Source organism: Apodemus sylvaticus, chromosome 7, assembly GCF_947179515.1.
Source record: "Apodemus sylvaticus chromosome 7, mApoSyl1.1, whole genome shotgun sequence".
Lineage (NCBI taxonomy): Eukaryota > Metazoa > Chordata > Mammalia > Rodentia > Muridae > Apodemus > Apodemus sylvaticus.
Window position 1 is genome coordinate 73,563,783 of NC_067478.1, and position 18,510 is coordinate 73,582,292.

Here is an 18,510-nt window from a genome sequence, read left to right on the forward strand (position 1 = left end):
GCAGTGAAATGGGGGGCTTTTCTACTGTTAAAAGGGTGTGTATTCTCTCTTTAAAAAGAGCTTGTTAGTTCCCTTTCCCACAAAACCACACATTTGCTAAGTGAACACTTGCTAAGGAGATTCAGTAAGAGCAGCTCTAAGCTCTTGCGCCAGGTCCAGGTCTGTGGAGCTTTTTCCTAGAAGGTCATCTGGGCATCCCCACCTCACAGGCAGGCTCAGTGGGGGCGCTCCTTCTCACACACCCCTCTTCTCAGGGAATCAGTTCAGCCTGGTGGGAGAAATGGTGATTCTTAGTTCAGGTAAGTTTGATGTTAGTTTTCAGGGCATGTGTTTCCAGGGAGGATCCTTCATCTCATGCTGGGGAAACAGCATGTTTCTCTACAAGATAGGAGGTCCTGAAAATCTTGCTGCAGCCTAAATCTGTTTGATTAGGTGACTGCTTTGCATAAAGGATTGACCTTTTTTTTTTTTGACTTGCTGCCACTTAATCAATTAACTAGAAGGGCTGAACCCCATGATACCACAGATCACTTCAGAAGAGTAAGCCAGATAATAGAAACTGATGCCCTGTCCATGATAGAACCAATCATCTGTTTCCTGTAGGTTTACAGTATCTAATTAAAATGATGTTTTAATCAAAAGCTTCTCTGTATTTTACATTTTCATGACTTTCTAAATTCTTTCCCATTTAATTATTATAATGAACATAATTAATATGTGCTGTCAGCTCCTCACTTTATTTACATTGTATTGGATAATTAAATTTGGTCTGATAATTAAATTAACTCAAATGAAAGATTGTATGACTGCCTGAATATTACTGTTATGGGAATAAGCACCTTTGCATATTCATTTTGATTAGTGAATGCCTTTCTCATTAGGAAAGGCCTGATAGAGTCCAGGTACCTCAGCTTCAGTCTTATGATAACTGAAACCAAAGATCACTTTGGCCCACCTCTCCCATCCAGCCTCTCTGCAGTACCAGGAAGAAAGGCCAGAGCCTTATACTTTCTCAACTCAGGACCCCTTTTTGTCCAAGAAATTGTTTCGTGACTCAGAGTGGGTAAGTATATAAAATAGGTATAGAAATCAAACATTTACTAATAATAAATTATAAGGAAATTTATTTTAAAACAATCCTTGGACAATATAAATTTACTATTTACTGAAAACTGAAGCAAATATACTAATTAGATGGGAATGCCTATTTATTTTTACATAAATAATTAAATATTGGCTGAATATTTGATACTGCAGATCATAGAGCATCTTCAGCAGTGTTCAGAGTTGACTGATATTTATGATCATCAGCATTAAGACCATCACTTCATATACATACATAGTGCACAATGGCAAAAGTGTGATTAGTGGGAGGCGTGGCTCTCCATAGGGAAGAGCACACCAACTAGTTATTCAACACCACAAGGCCGACTCTTTTTTTGTTTGTTTGTTTGTTTGTTTGTTTGTTTGTTTGTTTTTGTTTTTTCTAGACAGGGTTTCTCTGTGTAGCTCCAGCTGTCCAGGTACTCACTCTGTAGACCAGGCTGGCCTCCAACTCAGAAATCTGCCTGCCCCTGTCTCCCAATTGCTGGGATCAAAGGCAAAGGTGTGTGCCACCACCTCCTAGCAACACAAGGCCAACTCTTAAATGCTGCAGTGTGGGGGAATGCTGGGACAGGGAAGCAGAAGAGTGTTGACTGGGGAACAAGAGGAGGGGAGATGGATTATGAGACTTTTGAGGGGCAGGGACCAGGAAAGGGAACAACATTTGAAATGTAATGAAGAATATATCTAATAAAAAGAAAAAACAGAGCACATATTTATATTCAGAATCACAGAGACAGTGAAGGTGCACGATATAACATAGGGAAGTGCTACCCAAATCACCTTGGAGTCATCACATTTAATTTTTCATTAATGTTTAATCATTGCATGTTGAAAGCCTTTTCCTGTGGCCAAATTTTTCAGTCACCTCAGTCATTTATATGACCATATAATAAAGTCACGATCCCACAGTTCAACAAGCTGGGATATAGATAGTGTAATTGTATGATCTGCACTGTATTAGAGGTACCTGGATGCTTCTAGGAATTTCAGAACAGGCAGGGAGATTAGACAGTGGGGTTCTGTGTAACTGTGTGGTGTGTCTTTTCTAGGTCATTTGATGACTAAAATTTTTATTTGTTCTTGTTTTTGTTTTAGTTTGGGGTTTTTTATTTGTTTGGTTGGATTGGTTAGTCATTATTGTTTTGGCTTAGTTTTGGTTTGTGTTTTTGGGGGGTGAGGTTGTTATTGTTTTTCAAGGCAGGGTTTTCCTGTGCAGCCCTGGCTAACCTGGAACACAGAGCTCTATCTGCTTCTGCTTCTAGAGTCCTGGACCTGTTTGTTTTGAGATAGGATCTCACTGTAGATCAGTCTGCCCTCCAAGTCACAGAGCTCCTCTCACCGTTACCTCTTGGATGCTAGAATTACATGTGTACACTACCATTTCTTCTGCATAAATAACGTCTCCATTTTACTCCATCTGCAGTTAAGGAAGACTTGGTTGTCATTTATTGCAGTTGCTTAGCAGGGTATTTGCCACTGAGCAACAGCCTCAGTGTTTAATTTTATTTTACTTTTTAATTTATGTTTATGTGTATAAGTCAAAGAACAGTTGTGGGAGTCGGTTTTTTCCTTCCACCACTTGAGTTCTGGGACATAGTCTTGGCAGCCAGCACTTTTACTGGCTGAGCCATCTCACTGCCCTTTCTGAAGTTTTGTCTTACTTTGTTTGTATTATATTTGTTTGCAATGTCAGGGCTTGAAATCAGAGCCTCATACATGGTAGGCAAGTGCTCTTCTGCTGCGCTCTAGCCCTGGCTTCAGTTGTGTTTTGAGAATGGCAGTTTGCCTAGCAGTTTCCCGAATCACAGCCCAGATTTTAGAGTGAGCGTTCAGACATGGCCTAAGTCCTGTTCAAACATCGTCTCTTTCTCTTTGTCTCTCTCAAAGGCAGATGATCATCCTGGGTCCCACCTGCTTGGTACACTGTGCTGACCTCACCCAGTCCCTGAAGCAGCTGCTGCTGCATCGGGCTGAGAGTGAAGAGCATGTCCATCACACAGGGCCTTCCTGTCATCCCAGCATCCACACCTCATCCTTGACCTGTCCCATGAGCCTTTACCCTTCTGCATCTTCGCCCTATGATAGGTATAGCTCCTTTCGGAAGGTGGAAGTACGTCATATCTAAGGAAAAGCCCAAGAATTTTAGTAATATAACTAACACTTTAGAGCCAGGTTATTATCAGTATTACAGTACCAAAGAAAACCGTGGGACTTGAGGGACAAAAGGAGATCATTAAGAGTAATATATGCCTAAACATGTACGTCAGTGATGTGCCTGCAATTGAAATGAAGAAGGCTACCACTAACTCTTGCCATGTAGAGCAAAATTCACCCCCTCCAGAGGATTCAAGCAAGACCTTTCACTCCCCTCATTTGTAACTTTTCCTCCACAAATTTAGTTCAGTGACATATGCTCATTAGATAGATAGATAGATAGATAGATAGATAGATAGATAGATAGATAGATAGTCTGTCTTAGGATTGTACTGCTGTGAACCGACCCATGACCATGGCAACTCTTATAAGGACAGTATTTAATTGGGGCTGGCTTACAGGTTCAGAGGTTCAGTCCATTATCATCAAGGCAGGAGCATGGCAGCATCCAGGAAGGCATGGTGCAGGAGGAACTGAGAGTTCTACATCTTCATCTGAAGGCTGCTAGGAGAAGACTGACTTTCAGACAACTAGGTGAGGGTATTAAAGCCCATGATCTCAGTGAACAAGGCCACACCTCCTAATAGTGCCACTCCCTGGGCTTGCCCATACACACACACTGAACCTGTAAGCCAGCTGCAATATATAATTTCTTATGGAGTAAATCAAATTTTACTGAGTCTGTGCCTTACTTTGATCATGGAGGAACATTTTAAGTAAAAATACCCAGAAATAGACTGCAAAAGTCTAGTCTTTACTCAAGGTCTCCTGAAATAAGGAAACTTTATATTACCATTGTCAGTCCCAGAAGGAGCCTTATGGCTGCACTAGTGTCTTTCTATATCTATGTGGCCCTGACCAAGTCACTGCCCATCTCTGGACTTCAGTAACCTGTCTAAAAATAATTAAGTCTCACAGCATGGGTATAATGTAGGTAAGACTGTAACGCACACAGCTTCCAGTCCAAGGAGTACTTGACTCTCATCTGAAACCTTATAGACAGTTTGTAATCTCCACATTCCTGTCAACATCCTCATCTCTTAACCAACAGAGTTAAGTTAACCAACATCTTCAAATTTCCTCCAAAGACCAGTTCCAATGGCTCAGGAATCACACGGTCAGGTAGACACAGCAACAATCCCACTTCTTGATCCTGATTTTCTCTTGTTGGCAAGACTTTTATCAGTATGACAAAGTACCCTAGATCCATCCCCCACCCCTACCCCCTGGAATTTGAGTCCACCATACTGTCCAAAGCTTGGGGAGTGGTCATTACTGCTTGACTCTGTAGCAGACCTGATCATTGCCCAAGTAGTGCTGGTTTTGCAGGTTTGAGACCTATGGTGAGGCATAGTGGGCAATTAGGATAAAGCAGATGGACATACTGTTTATGTTTTTAGCATCCAAGAAGCAAAGATTGTGCCTCTGCCTGTGGGCTTTTCTATTCACATTTTATTCCATCATCTAGGCCACCTCTGGGCTACTTCTTTTTTTTTTCAATTTTTTTTAATTTATTGATATATTTATTTACATTTCAAATGATTTCCCCTTTTCTGGACCCCCACTCCCCAAAAGTCCCATCAGTCCCCTTCCCTCCCCCTGTTTTCTCCCCCCAAACCCTTCTCACTTCCCTGTTCTGATTTTGCTCTATACTGCTTCACTGAGTCTTTCCAGAACAAGGGGCCACTCCTCCTTTCTTCTTGTACCTCATTTGATGTGTAGATTATGTTTTGGGTATTCCAGTTTTCTAGGTTAATATCCACTTATTAGTGAGTGCATACCATGATTCACCTTTTGAGTCAGGGTTACCTCACTTAGTATGATGTTCTCTAGCTCCATCCATTTGCCTAAGAATTTCATGAATTCATTGTTTCTAATGGCTGAATAGTACTCCATTGTGTAGATATACCACATTTTTTGCATCTACTCTTCTGTTGAGGGATACCTGGGTTCTTTCCAACTTCTGGCAATTATAATTAGGGCTGCTATGAACATAGTGGAACATGTTATGTATCCTTATTACATGCTGGGGAATCTTTTGGGTATATTCCCAGGAGTGGTATAGCAGGATCTTCTGGAAGTGAGGTGTCTGAGCTACTTCTTATATGCAGGACATGTCTTCCCAACTCTGAGTTAATCATCTGTGGGAACATCCTTACAGACACACACAAATGTTTTACTAATATCCTCAGCAGTTCTCAATATAATCAGGTTGACAGGGAAAATCATCATAGCATTATAGTCTAGTGTTAGCTTTGCCATCCCACAGTACCTGGTATGCTGGAATCCTCATTAGGTCCCTGCTTTAAGAGATTAATAGTTTGCTCTTGGGCTGGAGAGATGGCTCAGCAGTTTAGGGCACTGACTGCTCTTCCAGAGGTTCTGAGTTCAGTTCCCAACAACCACATGGTGGCTCACAACCATCTGTAATGGGATCCAATGCCCTCTTCTGATGTGTCTGAAGACAGCTACAGTGTACTCATATAAATAATATACATTTTTTTACAAAATAGTTTGCTCTTGAAGCTTGATGAAAAGAACATGGTCTTTGGCCATGAATATATTGATTGAGTATATTACCAGCTGTCCATTCTGTAGCTCTGTGATCCTAGGCAAGCCAATTACCTTTCCATTGTGTATGTTCTTATATGTGATATGTAGATCATATTAATAACATGCCATGTGTTTGTTATGCACAGTGAATTAAATCAGTTGCTTAGCAATTAGTACATTCCCTAGCCCAGAGCAAATGCTAACCTGTGATATCATTGGAACTATTATTGTTTCCCTCCAGAATCCCTGCTCCTAATGAGAAAAGCCCCCGTATCCATTCAAGTCAGCTTTGACACTTAATACCATCTTAAGTAGGTTATCTGTGCTGTCAGAGTATGTTCTCCCATCTGCTGAGAAGATGGAGATAGCTATGTGACTCCTGCCTCCAAGGCTCCTCTGTGGACCTAAAGCACAGGGTTGTCTTCTCACAACCAGGCCTCCTCACACACTGCTCTGACCCTGCCACCAAGGAGTCTCAGGACAGTCAGTCTGCCTCTAGCCAACTGGCTGCCTTCCTAAGAGGTGTGGCTAGTTCAGCTGAACCTTCCTGACAACTACTCAGTATCTGCTTGTCTGGAAAGCAGTGAAGGTAAGCACAGAAGCAGAGGAGAGGAAGACCTCACACCCAAATACATCCCTGTATTTAGCCAACTAAAGAAGCACTAACATTGCTGTGAGGTGCACTGAGATTGTGTTAGGAAGAGAAACTAGAAAAGGGTTCACATGAATCAATGTGAACATTTAATGGGCCTTAATTGGAACCTTATCCTACTATTCTTAGAGCAGAGAGATGAAAGCAGAAGAAATCTGAGAGACCATTTATTTTACTTGAGAAAGCAGTAAACTGAAACTACAAAAAGATTTGACTACTATTATATTTTTATGATTAAATAAAATTGTCATAGACTAGTGCTGGTGAGCCCATAAATGCTCCATGGAATGCACCCATAGTTTCTGGCAGCTGTTGGATTATGGTCAGAAAGCCTATCAGCCTGAGTTCTGCATTTGTTAACCCTGCCTGTCTCACACCACACAGCAGCTTATGGGAAGGAAAGCTTACCCAGTTCTGCTGGCAAGAGCCACTGGAATATTTGTTTTTTGAGGCGTTACTATATTCTTTGCTTCCACTTAATCTCTCTTCCCTATCCCCCTACATTCTGCCATTTGTAATGAGCAGAATCTTTCAAGCTCTGTCTCTCTCCCTCTGTCCGTCTGTATGTATGTATCTATGTCATATGTATGTATGCTCTTTATTTTTCTTAGAGAAGCAGTATTTTAAATATCAGACCCTAGGCTCTGAGGTTGAATTGGTATATTTCATGTAATGACTTCTGTTATTTCTTTTTAAGAAAAATTTATTTTAAACCCACGCCTTTTACCATATTTACATGTACTATCTGTAGGTGTGGCCATCACAGGTGTGTCCACGTGTGCATGTTCATAACACAGGACAGGATGATGTCTGGGAATCTGGAGGCCTTCAAAGATCATCGAGCTGACTTCCCTTGTAGTCAGAGAAGACAGGCCTTCCTTCCTGCCTTTGAGCTGGTTCTCCTGACAGCCTGTCCACAGCAGCTATAAGTGTCCTTCCCTCGTTCTACTCCATCCTAACTGCAAATGGGATACAGAGACACAGGCACATAGAAAATTCAAACTAGTCCCTCAGGTTGCTTATGAGATAGTGATTCTGCATCATTTCCAAGGCCAGGGCTCTATAAGCAGGCTCCTCAGATAGTAATTAAACTGGAAGCAGAATCTATGTATAGTCTCTGACAAATCCTAGGACTGGTAGTTTAGTGTTAGGCATGTGTGTGACTAATCTAGCACAAGGTTCTACTGCAGGGTGCATTTGAAAGGGATTACAATGTGCTTCTTTTAAACTATAGCTCTTTTCCTCATAGAAGATTTGAGAAATAATATTTTTTTAAAAAAAAATAAGAGGCCCCATCATGCAACAGAACAATAGAGGGTGATTTATTCTCGGGGAAATAACAATATTTTGAATTTTGTGGCCCTTTAGACATTTATCAGTCATTCCTTCTCGTTTATCAGCTTTTACTAAATGCCCACCCTGTTTCAAAATGTGCTAAAAGATTCAGAAATACCTACAGTCCACAGACTAGGCAATGTTGTAGACACACAAGATCGTAGGAAATAAAATAGACCAAGCCTTTGCCCTTATGTTGCTGACGTTCTGAGAGTGAAATTCAAACAGAAAAGATAAAACAACTCAGGTCTTCAATGGAGATGCTCCACAATGGAAACAATGCTTGTGCCAGTGTGTAGAAGTAAATCAAGGTCACTGGGTCACATGATAGGAATAGCATAGGAAAGTGTATAAGCAAAGGTACTGAGGTACAAAATAGCCTAACAGGTACAGGGAACTACATGCTGTTCATTATGGCTGAAACTTAGCATTTGAGAGGGCACAAGCAATAAGCCTGGGATGAGGCAGATTCCAGGTCATAAAGGACCTATGTGGTGACCAAGGACTGGGAGATTGAGAGTGATGCTATTAGCATGTAGCTGATGTGCTGAGACATGGATTACACTCCATGGAGAATGGGTAGATGGGTAGGTAGCTGTCAGACCTCCACACTGGATGTGCAGCATCCAGGAGCTGATACCAATAGTTGTGAGTCAGTATTCTCCCCTGCAGAAGAGGAGTGAGAGATTCTGCCCAGTGGCCCTCTCCTGTTCCTCTGCAGCAGATAGCAGATTTATCTCTGGAAGCTAATTAAGGGCCTTCTCAGTTTCCCCAGTGGAACATGGAGAGACAGCTGCTTGCCCCTCCCTACTTGAGAAGACCCCTATCTCTAGGGTCACCTGTTTTCCAGTATGTAAAAGAGGCCAAGTACCCAACTACTATAAGTTTTGTTTCTCTTGACCCTGGATTCTGCTCTATTTTTTTCCACTCTCTTTGTGCTTCCTGGATTCTCTACTACTGCTAAACAGCAGTGAATCCAGAACCACCAAGAAGGCTGCTGCTCAAAGGCTACTTCCTGTATAGTGTGTAAGATGCCTGCAGTTAACTTCATCCTAGAAATATCTGTGGAAAAGGCAAATGTGGAAAGAGAGAAAACTGTGGACAGAATCTTCTTATTTTTCTCCTGGGATGTTAAAGCTACCACTCCCACCCTACCCCACATGGCATCAAATTAAAGAAGCAAGGGGTGTGTGTTTGGGACATGCCATTAAAAAAATGGAGAAGTTGCTGGCCTCAGGGATGTTCTTGTTATATTGCTCCTGTCATGAGCATTGGTTCCATGTATGACAAACTGGCAAGAGCAGTCACTGATGAACCCAGCCACCATCACTGCTACCTCTCTTCTCCAGCATTGTGCACACCCAGGTTTGCAGAGAGGAATGCACTAGCTACTTTGTTTCTGTTCTGCTAGAAAAATATCCTTTGTTCCAATGATTTACAGACTCTCTGAGCTGTCTGTTTTAGAGAATTTAGATGTCTAGACACCTATTTTTGCCCTCTGTGTTGAGGACATTTTGTCTCTGACAAGAAAATGAAAAAAACAAATTGGGAATTCTTAGGCACAAGGAATTTGCCCTAGTAAAATTTAACTATTTACATTCATCCTCTATACTCCGTTTATCCCACCACACTAATGGACAGAAATGGTCTGGTTTGACAGAACAGCTTTCAGTACATGGTGAATAAAATTGCCCCTTACACACACACACACACACACACACACATACACAATCCCTATACCAATGTGCCAAGATACTAAAAAATCTCCATTATATGCCCTTACATATTCAAAGACAGCATTAGCTGAGGGCCTTGAAAACCCTATGGTAAGCGGAGCCTATGCTCTAATGTGGTAAAGACAAGCTCCTGAAATAACTTATAAATCAAAACTAATTTATCGCTTGCTTTTAGAAGCCAAAACTCATTCTTTTCCCAAACAGTTGGGAGAAAAATCTAACATTTACCAGCACTACACTAGGCCTGATGACTGTAGCAATGACACAGGGGACCCTTGTCCTCAGCACAGTCTGGAGACTTTCACCACCTGGTTCATTGCCGTCTGTCTTAGACTGAACAAGAGCACGCTCATTCTCTCAGCTCTTGCTCTGTTTTTCCTTCATCTTTATGTGTATGAGTATTTTTGTTTGTGTGTATGTCTTTGCACATGTGTATGCAGTGCCCATAAAAGCCAGAAAGAGTGTTAGATCCCCTTGGACTAGAATTGCAGATGGCTGTGAGCTGACATGTGGGTGCTGGGGATTGAACCTGGATCCTCTAACAAAAGCTACCAGTGCTTTGAAGCACTGAGCCATCTTTCTAGCCCTGGTAATTTTCTCTTTAATCAGTGACAGATAAAGAGCTGGGGCTTAGGTGACAATACATATTTAGGAACTTGCCATAGGTTCTTCTTAGAGAAAAACAAAACAAACAACAACAACTGCAAATTTTCACAAATAAAACAAAATACAGAGCTTTTTGTGACCACTCCTAAGAAAGTTGGGGGTTTATAATCCCTCTGTAGAAATAAATAAATCAGAATTTGATAGGTTTCTGTTCTGTTTCTGGTTGTTTTCATGTTTTGTTTTTGTGGGTGAATTTCCTGGAGCTGTAGATGTTACTCTAGCTCCTGTAGATTGTAGGCAGTATATGTACAAGAAGTTGAGAAGCAGCCACACAATACTTCTGCAGTTTACAGCTTACTGTTGTCATTTTGATATGGCCAGGGAATATACTATTTCCCCCTAAAACGTGACATTTTTCAGGTGATCAGATTACCCTTAAAACATAATGTGTGTTTGATATTAACTACTTATAGTCACTTTTAAAGAAATATTTTAATTTCCTGCCTTCTTGTATCATATTGATTTAGTATATATTTTTGCTGCCTTAAGGAATTAGTTCCTTCTCCAATATCAGGTATGTAAGGATCATCATGTATGTGGAAGTAATTTTTAAAGGTATGTGGTATTAAATAAAGATAATTACTTATAATTAATAAGATATTTTACCATAGTATAATCATGCTTTCAAGACCAAACTGGAAAGAGATGTTTTCTCTTACATCCAATGGTTCCTGACAACTTTCTGAATTTTAATTTTTTTAAATCATTTTAATCCTTACTTCTTTTATTTGTGTCCCTGTTGCTTCCTCCTGTTGCCAGTTTTACCTACTTTTCTGCAACACTCATTCCAAACTTACTAATGCTGAGCTCCAAGAGACCAGAATCCCCACTCTCTTAAGTTGGCTTCTGAAATGTGAATTGCTACTCTCTGCTGGAGTTTGCAGAACTTCCTGGGATAGTCACTGGTCTGAATCATGAAGGAAGATGGTCTGTTCTATAGGAATAGAGCACTCTAACTCAGCCAGTGCCTTAGCCCAATGCTGAGCACTGTAGATGCTCTCATCTCTGTGCAGAGGCCTGCTTGCATTATTCCTTCCCTGCTCTGGCTGCAGCCCAGGTGTCTGTCACAGTTGGAGAAAGAGCGTTCTCCAAAGGGAGAGGAGGTAGGCTGCTTTCCATGACTCTCCACTCTCTTTAGGGTGAGGGGGGACAGATGTCACACAGGTGTGAAGTCTGCAGACTAAATTCTTCCCTACTTTCCTACTTCGACTTTCTGTCTCTTTCCTCTTCTTCCTCCTCTTCCTCTTCTTCCTTCTCCTCCTCTTCTTCCTCTTCCTATTCAGATTTTTAACAAAGCTATACCAGAGGCATACCAGGTGTTAATATTTTAGACATATTTTCTATGACAGCATTTTTTAAAATTAAGACCAAAGATTAGGCTTCAGAAGTGAGCATGGTCTAGAAAGAGAACAGTTTTGTAAGTCATAAGTTTTGTACTCAAAAGTTGAAAGGTCCCCCAAGCAGACCATGCACTAGTAGAATATGTATGAATTCTCATTTACATAGATAATTCATCATCAATTTACCAGTTAAGAATTCCAGATAAAATGTGTCAGCCCAAAAATCATGAAAACTATGGTAGGAGGGCAGTGGACAGAGTGCTCACCTGGCCCCAGGCCAGTAACACCTCCACAGCCTAAAACCAGAGTACAGTCTAAAAGGTGAACATTGGGAGAAAGACACACTAAAGATGGATGGATTAGATGGGTATGATCCTGAGCCAAGAAAAGCATGTGTTTTTAGGATAAAGGCCTTTCATGTTAGCTTGATCTATGTATGTTGGTTGGTTTAGTCTGTTTAGAATGGCCATGGGTCATGCTCACCTTTATGTGGGCTGGCATTGTCACTAAAGACACCACTGGCTGACAACCAGTCAAGCTCAGAACTGGTAACAAGAGCTTCTCTGCCCAGGAATGGGCAGCCTGGTGAGTGAGGTGGCCCTGGATGGGCCTGAGAGGCTAGAACAAGTCAAACATTTGGAATTTAGAGAGTTTTCCAGGCCCAGCTCCAGCCCAGACTGGCTGGGGACTTAGACTACATCTCTTGAACTTCCTGAAGCTTGAACCCTCTTTATAACAGCAGTGGACCCTATGTGCCACCTTGGAGATGACCTCAGATGCTGGGCTCCTGAGTACTGTCTCAGCCTAGCTGGAGGTCGCTGTGGGTCTGTAGTACAGTGCCCTAGATGACCTCGACCTCCTTCATCCCTCATAAGACACAAGTCCATAAAAGGGAGACCTTTTCCATAGCTCTCCATGGAGGCAAACCAGAATTCCCTAGTTGTTGCTCAGGACCTTAAAAAGCTCAGTTCTGGTGTCTGTCCTTCTAGACAGTGTCGCTCAGAGTATCACAACATCCTATCACTTTGCTCTTTGCTGCTGGGGTGGTGAGTGAGGGATATGGGAAGTTTTGATACTTTTTAGCTCAGACTGGCTTTGAACTTCTGGTCCTCTGACCATAATTTCCCAAGTGCTGGAGTCACAGGTATGCACCACTGCACTAGCTGAACTGAACTTTGTCAGCTATACTACTTTGGATGTCTTCTAGTACTTAAGGATTTCCTTAAGTATGTCAAGGGAAGCTCATCATAGGAATTGTAAGCCAATAACAGTTTCCATAATAACAAGTCAAACATAGTGGCCAGATAGGCCAAACTCATGTGGCCAGATAGGAAGACAGATAGACACAGAGAGAGAGGGAGGGAGGGAGGAAGGAAGGGAAGGAAGGAAGGAAAGAGAGAGGAAGGAGAGGGAGGGAAGGAGGGGGATGGGGGAAAGAGAGAGAGAGAGTGAGAGAGAGAGAGAGAGAGCGAAGCCTCTGTTGCTCTGTACGACTTGCTGTGTTTCTTGGACCATGCTTATGCAAGGATTTTCTTTTCAAAACTGTCAGAATGCATTTCCTATTTCATCACCACAAGATCCTGGCTGGCACCCCAAACACTGTTTGCATAGTTCTGTTCTGAGCAGACAAGGCCAGGGAGCAACCTCATAATGGCTTCTCAGGTGGCATTAAGCCTGCTGATGATTGAGGCCTGCCTCTACCAGACCTTCTGCTCTAAGGAAATGGGGGAGAAATGCTGGAAAGCAATTATTAGACTGGGTGAGCTGTGTTCCTGGTTCAACAGAAAATGTAGAGTAGAAAACTGGTAAGATAACCAATATTCCTAACTAATACTGTCTGTGCTTTGTGAACATGGACACATTAGGTCTGCATTTAAATCTTGAAAACTTCTATCCACCTCTTTTATGAAAAAGACTCTGATATTGATCATGACAAAACCAGACCTAGAGCCCACAGATATCTAATGCCAATACTCTTGAGACTACATTAGTGCCTATAGCATAGCCCAGGGAAAGCTACTGACCTCTGTAGCACCTGGAGAGCGATGGTAGCCTTTTTGTGGAACATCATTCTGACGACATTGGATCAGTGGGTTTATTTCAAGAATAATAGAAGTATCAGTATGTCTATATGCACTAAGCCAAGGAAAAGCACACAACTAGGCAGCCAGAAAGAATATCCTCAAGGAAGCCTGACCAGACTGATACCCTGACCTCAGATCTCTAGCCTACTGAATGGTAGGAACTAAATATGTGTTGCATATGTCCCTCCAGGCTATAGTATTTTGCTTTGGTCAGCTAAGGCATACTGATACTAAAACTGTGAGTTCCTTCCCTTCACCAAAAATTCTTTCACCTACAATTTCCAAGTGCCTGCATTTGATCCAGTCTTCCACATACAATGCACCCAGTCATTGTAGCTTCAAGAGAATGTGAGAAAGGGACACTCTCTCTCCCCCACAGTACCTTACAAGATTCCTTGTATGTATAAATACCTCATCTCCCACAAAACTGATGTCAAACCAATCCTGCTCAACATACTGCATCTTCACTGTGTGAGGAGAAGGACTCTTGATTCTTTGTTCCTATGGCATTAAAATATCACTTGGCATGGGACACATACCACAAATGATGGCTCAAGTTAGCCAACTTTCTGGTTAGTGCCAGAAGCCTAGTAGGTGGCCAGGATCCAAAGTAAAGTAAAGAAACACCAAGTTCACTTGTGTATCCCCCATTCTCTTACCTGGAGTCCTTTTTCTCTGGCGTCCAGATCCTCCTGGTCCTCCCTACACATTCCCAGAATTCTGTTTCTTTTTTCTAAAGCTACAACTTGCAGAATTATTACTAGTAACAAAAAAGTAGTTAGTCACCATGGGACTCTTGTCTCCCACCTGTGATTCCCTCATCAAAGACACTAAAGAAAACCCTATGCTCAGCCCTTATATGAGCAACAAGGACAGAATTATGCCCCTGGCCTCTCCCTAAGAGACTAGAGGAGCTGGGCTGCCATGGCCCTCCCCAAAGCAAAACCGAAGGATGGCTGCAAAGCCTTTCTAATCTAGTCAAATCGTTTTCCTATTATTTTTGTCAAATTTAAAATGTAGATATGTTTAAAAATCCAGTATTCTTTGCCATTTTTTCTTTCTTTATTGGGGTGTATCATAATACTGCTGTTGGATTACTTTGTGAACCTGAGCTATTTGATTTGTATGTGAAAGAGAGAGTTCAAAGAAAATACTTTTTAAAACACTGTCTACTCTAAAACCCAAAGCAATTGAACAGTTTGCCAAAGGCTACTCGGTTGATCAGTGAATAAAGGCAGACCCTCAGATCTCCTGTTCTTTGATTAGCACCTTTTTTTTTCTTTTTGAGACAAAGTCTCTCTATGTAATCTTGGCTGTTCTGGAATTCACTATGTAGATCAGGCTGTCCTTGAACACCCAGAGCCTCTGTCTTCTGAATCCTGGGATTAAAGGCATGCACCATCACACCTGGAAACACCTATTTCACAATTGTACCTATGACCAAGGTCACTTTGCATCTTTGTTAATCTGTTAAAGGTATGTATTTATTTGTGCATGTGTACTCCTGTGTGCACATGTAAGCATACCACAGTGCTTATGTGCCAGTAGTGCTTATATGACAGTCCCAGGACAACTTACAGACGTAGATTCTTTCTTTGCACCATGTCTCCTTCCCATCTGGGTTCCATGGATCAAACTCCGGTTATCAGGGTTGATGACAAACATCTTTATCCACTAGTCACCTGACCATAGTCCTCTGGTGATATTGGAGCCCAACTCAGCATCTAAAAGTAGACCATATCTTAGAAAGGGGTTTTCGTTGTTACTGAGGTTATATCTGCTTCTTGCTTGCTATGTCTAACTGAAGGCTTTAGCCATCTTAGAACTACATAGCCAAGGTACTCCCATCTTAGTGCTCTGGAAGGAGACTGGGAATCCAGTTAACTAGTATATCCTGAAAGGTGGGATAGATAACCTGACCAGCACTCACCTTTGGACTTAGGTGGCAAGATAACAACAGTCCAGTGGTTACAACTCCATCAAGAAGGTAAACGGAAACTCCGTATTAAAGTGTGAGCTGATTAACTATGCACATCCAGGAAGGCCCTTGTGTTCCATGATGATTGTACTAACCTCCTACTGCTTTTGGAAAATTTGGAAATCAGTCCAGGATATGGTATATGATCACCTAAACCCTGGGGATGAATGGGAAAACAAAATAAAACCAAGGCCTGCCTTCAGCCTGGCATCTTTCACAAGCTCACAGGCAACTCTCCTAGTGCTTGAAGCCCTGAGCATCAGGGTCAGGATATTTGTATTCCCCAGACTTTCTTCCCTAACCCTAAGGGAAGCACTTACCCAATCTAGCTGACTGTTCATGTTCACTATATTATACTCTCTGCCACAAGACCACCTGAATTAGCCCATGAGGTCTCCATGTGCTTTCTGGACCTCCCGACCCTACCCTCCTGCAGCATCTAAAGTGTCCCACTGACTACAGCCAAGTGTGAGTAGGTAAGGGCCTTATCAGCTCTTACAGATTCCTTACAAATAACAAGGGCTGGTCCTGCAATAGGCAGTCTTAATGGCTGCAACTCTTAGATGGAAAATAGCCAAACTGTCCTTTGTCCATTTGCATCTTCTCCAGTCCAAAGACCTAAAAGTAGCAGCCTCCAGCGGGGTTGCCTCACTACACTGCTGGTGAGCTTTGTAAACTCACTCTATAAGCAGGTGATAGATAACCAGTGCTGTTCCTTGAGGGGTTAGCAAGTCCCCAGGAGACACTGCTTCAGGAGGCTGAATGCAGTGACTATAACCAATGTTCTCACACTCTGTGCTAATTTACCAGGACCAGGGAGCTGGTGTCTTTGAGTTGATACTGTGCCAGCCAAACTGGCCCCTTTTAATACCTTTTGAATTACTGAATTGCCATCCAATAATGGCATTTTAACAATGAACTTTCAAAGAAAAAAAAAACCTAGTTCTTAATTTTTACCCAAAGAAGGGGGAGGGGGATTTCAGTAATAGCATTGTTATAAATTCTAAAGTGGTAACCATTTGGCTGTGTTACAAAATATGTAGATAATAATTAAAATGAAAATGTAAGTGGAAGCTTTATCAATAAGGTAGATGGTGGAGCACATTTTTCTCAGTTGGTGTCAGAAATGGCACTGCACAGTCATGTGCAGAATTGTCACAATGCAAGTCTTTAAAATTCCTTTTGGATTTAAAGGTATTAACAGGTCCCTATCAACGTTCTCCAAAAGTTTTTGATGTCATTTTAGCTATTGAACAAAAATATGTGAACTATTACTTTGTTGATTTTGTTCTTAAAGCATACTGCATTATCATCTGAGAATGTGTTCTTAAAATATTGTTAAAAGTACTTTGAAAACTTGTAAATCCCAGTAATTTATGTTTCTCCTGCCTCTGCTGTTTCACTCTGTCCTTCTGGTTTCAATTTGAATGCCGCCCTGTCTGGGTGTGTACCTGCAACGTGGTGTTCTCCCCCCCCCCCCACACCCTACCCCCAGTACAATTCACAGTCCTGACTTCAGCTTTTGCAGTGTCCCTAATGTTCTCAGGTTTCCTCCCCCACTACAAAGTGGGCTTTGGGTCACCCTGCTCTTTCATATTAGAATTGTCTAATCAAAGTTACTTGAAACAGATCTGATTTTGGCATTTCTTAGTTTATCATTTCAGCCTAGGGAGTGAATTAGGAGAGCTTCCCTGCCAGCCCACTAATTGCATTGCCCTATTAAAGTGTACAGCTGTAAACCCAGACTGCTGCAGGACAACAGTCTCATTTATCTAAACAGTTCTCCTTTTAGACTCAATGGCACTGATGGAAGCCAAGATAAGGAGCAGGGATTGGAGGAAGGATCTTTTAGAGCCTGAACTGGCTGAAACCATTCCATTCCCCTACAATCAGCCCCCTTTTCTTTCTAGGACTTGTGTACATAAGGAACCCATCTAGCTGCATGCAGTGTATGCAGTGAGCTAAGTTAGGCAGAGACTGCAGTGGGCAGGGCCACTGTAGGCACTATCTTACTTTGTTAGGAACAGGAGATTGCTTTAGGACATGAGCATGGTCTGTTAAAACTGTCCTAAATCTGTTCCCTAGGTGACCACTCTCTCCGGAGGACATTGTGCCCTTCATTGTGGATTATGATTGTTAAATGTCCACAAAACCTTTAGGATTTTTTTTTTAAGTTGAGAAATGAGGTTTCTAAAAAAGTTTGGCTCTTTTCAGCTATCACATTGAGCTCTGGTAAGGAATCTGGTAAGGAAACGAGTGCCTTTCTCGTTCTTTACCTCTGTCAGCATGGTTCCTGGTTCAGACCAACGGCAGCTGACTACAGGGCAGGCCAGAGTTTTGGCAGTTGACTATCTCCTTCTCTGTTGTAGGTCATTGTTCAGTCCGGCCGCCACCCAACAGTGCTGCAGAAACTCTGCCAGCTGCCCTTTCAGTATTTCAGTGACCCGAGGCTCATCAAAGTGCTGTTCCCTTCACTTATCGCCGCGTGTCACAACAACCATCAGAACAAGCTCATTCTGGAGCAGGAGATGAGCTGCGTTTTACTGGCCACATTCATCCAGGTACCGTCAACCTGATGCCTGTGGCTTCTGTTTTAAGGGAAACTAGTGAGACTGAGAAGTAACTGCGAGGCAGCTTTATTCTCCCCTCCACCTGTGTCTGTGCTGCAAATGTAATTTCTAAAGCCTGAGGTCACCTTACTAGAAGCAAGGTGGAGTGCCGAATGCTTCTGCCTGAAGGATTTCAAGCAAAGATCTTGTTTACCATTGATAAAATGAAAACCTGTACCTAGTTAAAACTGTTTAACAGAACACCAGGCTCCTCTAAGGCTTCAACTGGCACATATGTCTGCTTTTTACTCTTGCTACAGAGCATAATTGCTAAAGGAAGATAAAAATTTGAGCTT

The 18,510-nt window shown here is 42.0% G+C and overlaps 1 protein-coding gene across 4 annotated transcripts in view; it reads left to right on the forward strand.

The window, feature by feature from the left end:
* The window catches only part of Scaper (S-phase cyclin A associated protein in the ER), a 414,909-nt gene that overhangs the window by 390,607 nt on the left and 5,792 nt on the right, over positions 1-18,510 (forward strand). For 3 of the 4 annotated variants that reach the window (XM_052188286.1, XM_052188287.1, XM_052188288.1), the window contains one exon: positions 17,975-18,166. In XM_052188286.1, coding sequence (XP_052044246.1) covers positions 17,975-18,166 — 192 coding nt within the window. Of the gene's footprint in view, positions 1-915; positions 1,064-17,974; positions 18,167-18,510 lie in introns of those variants that run through there. The other variant, XM_052188289.1, reaches the window with a different exon arrangement.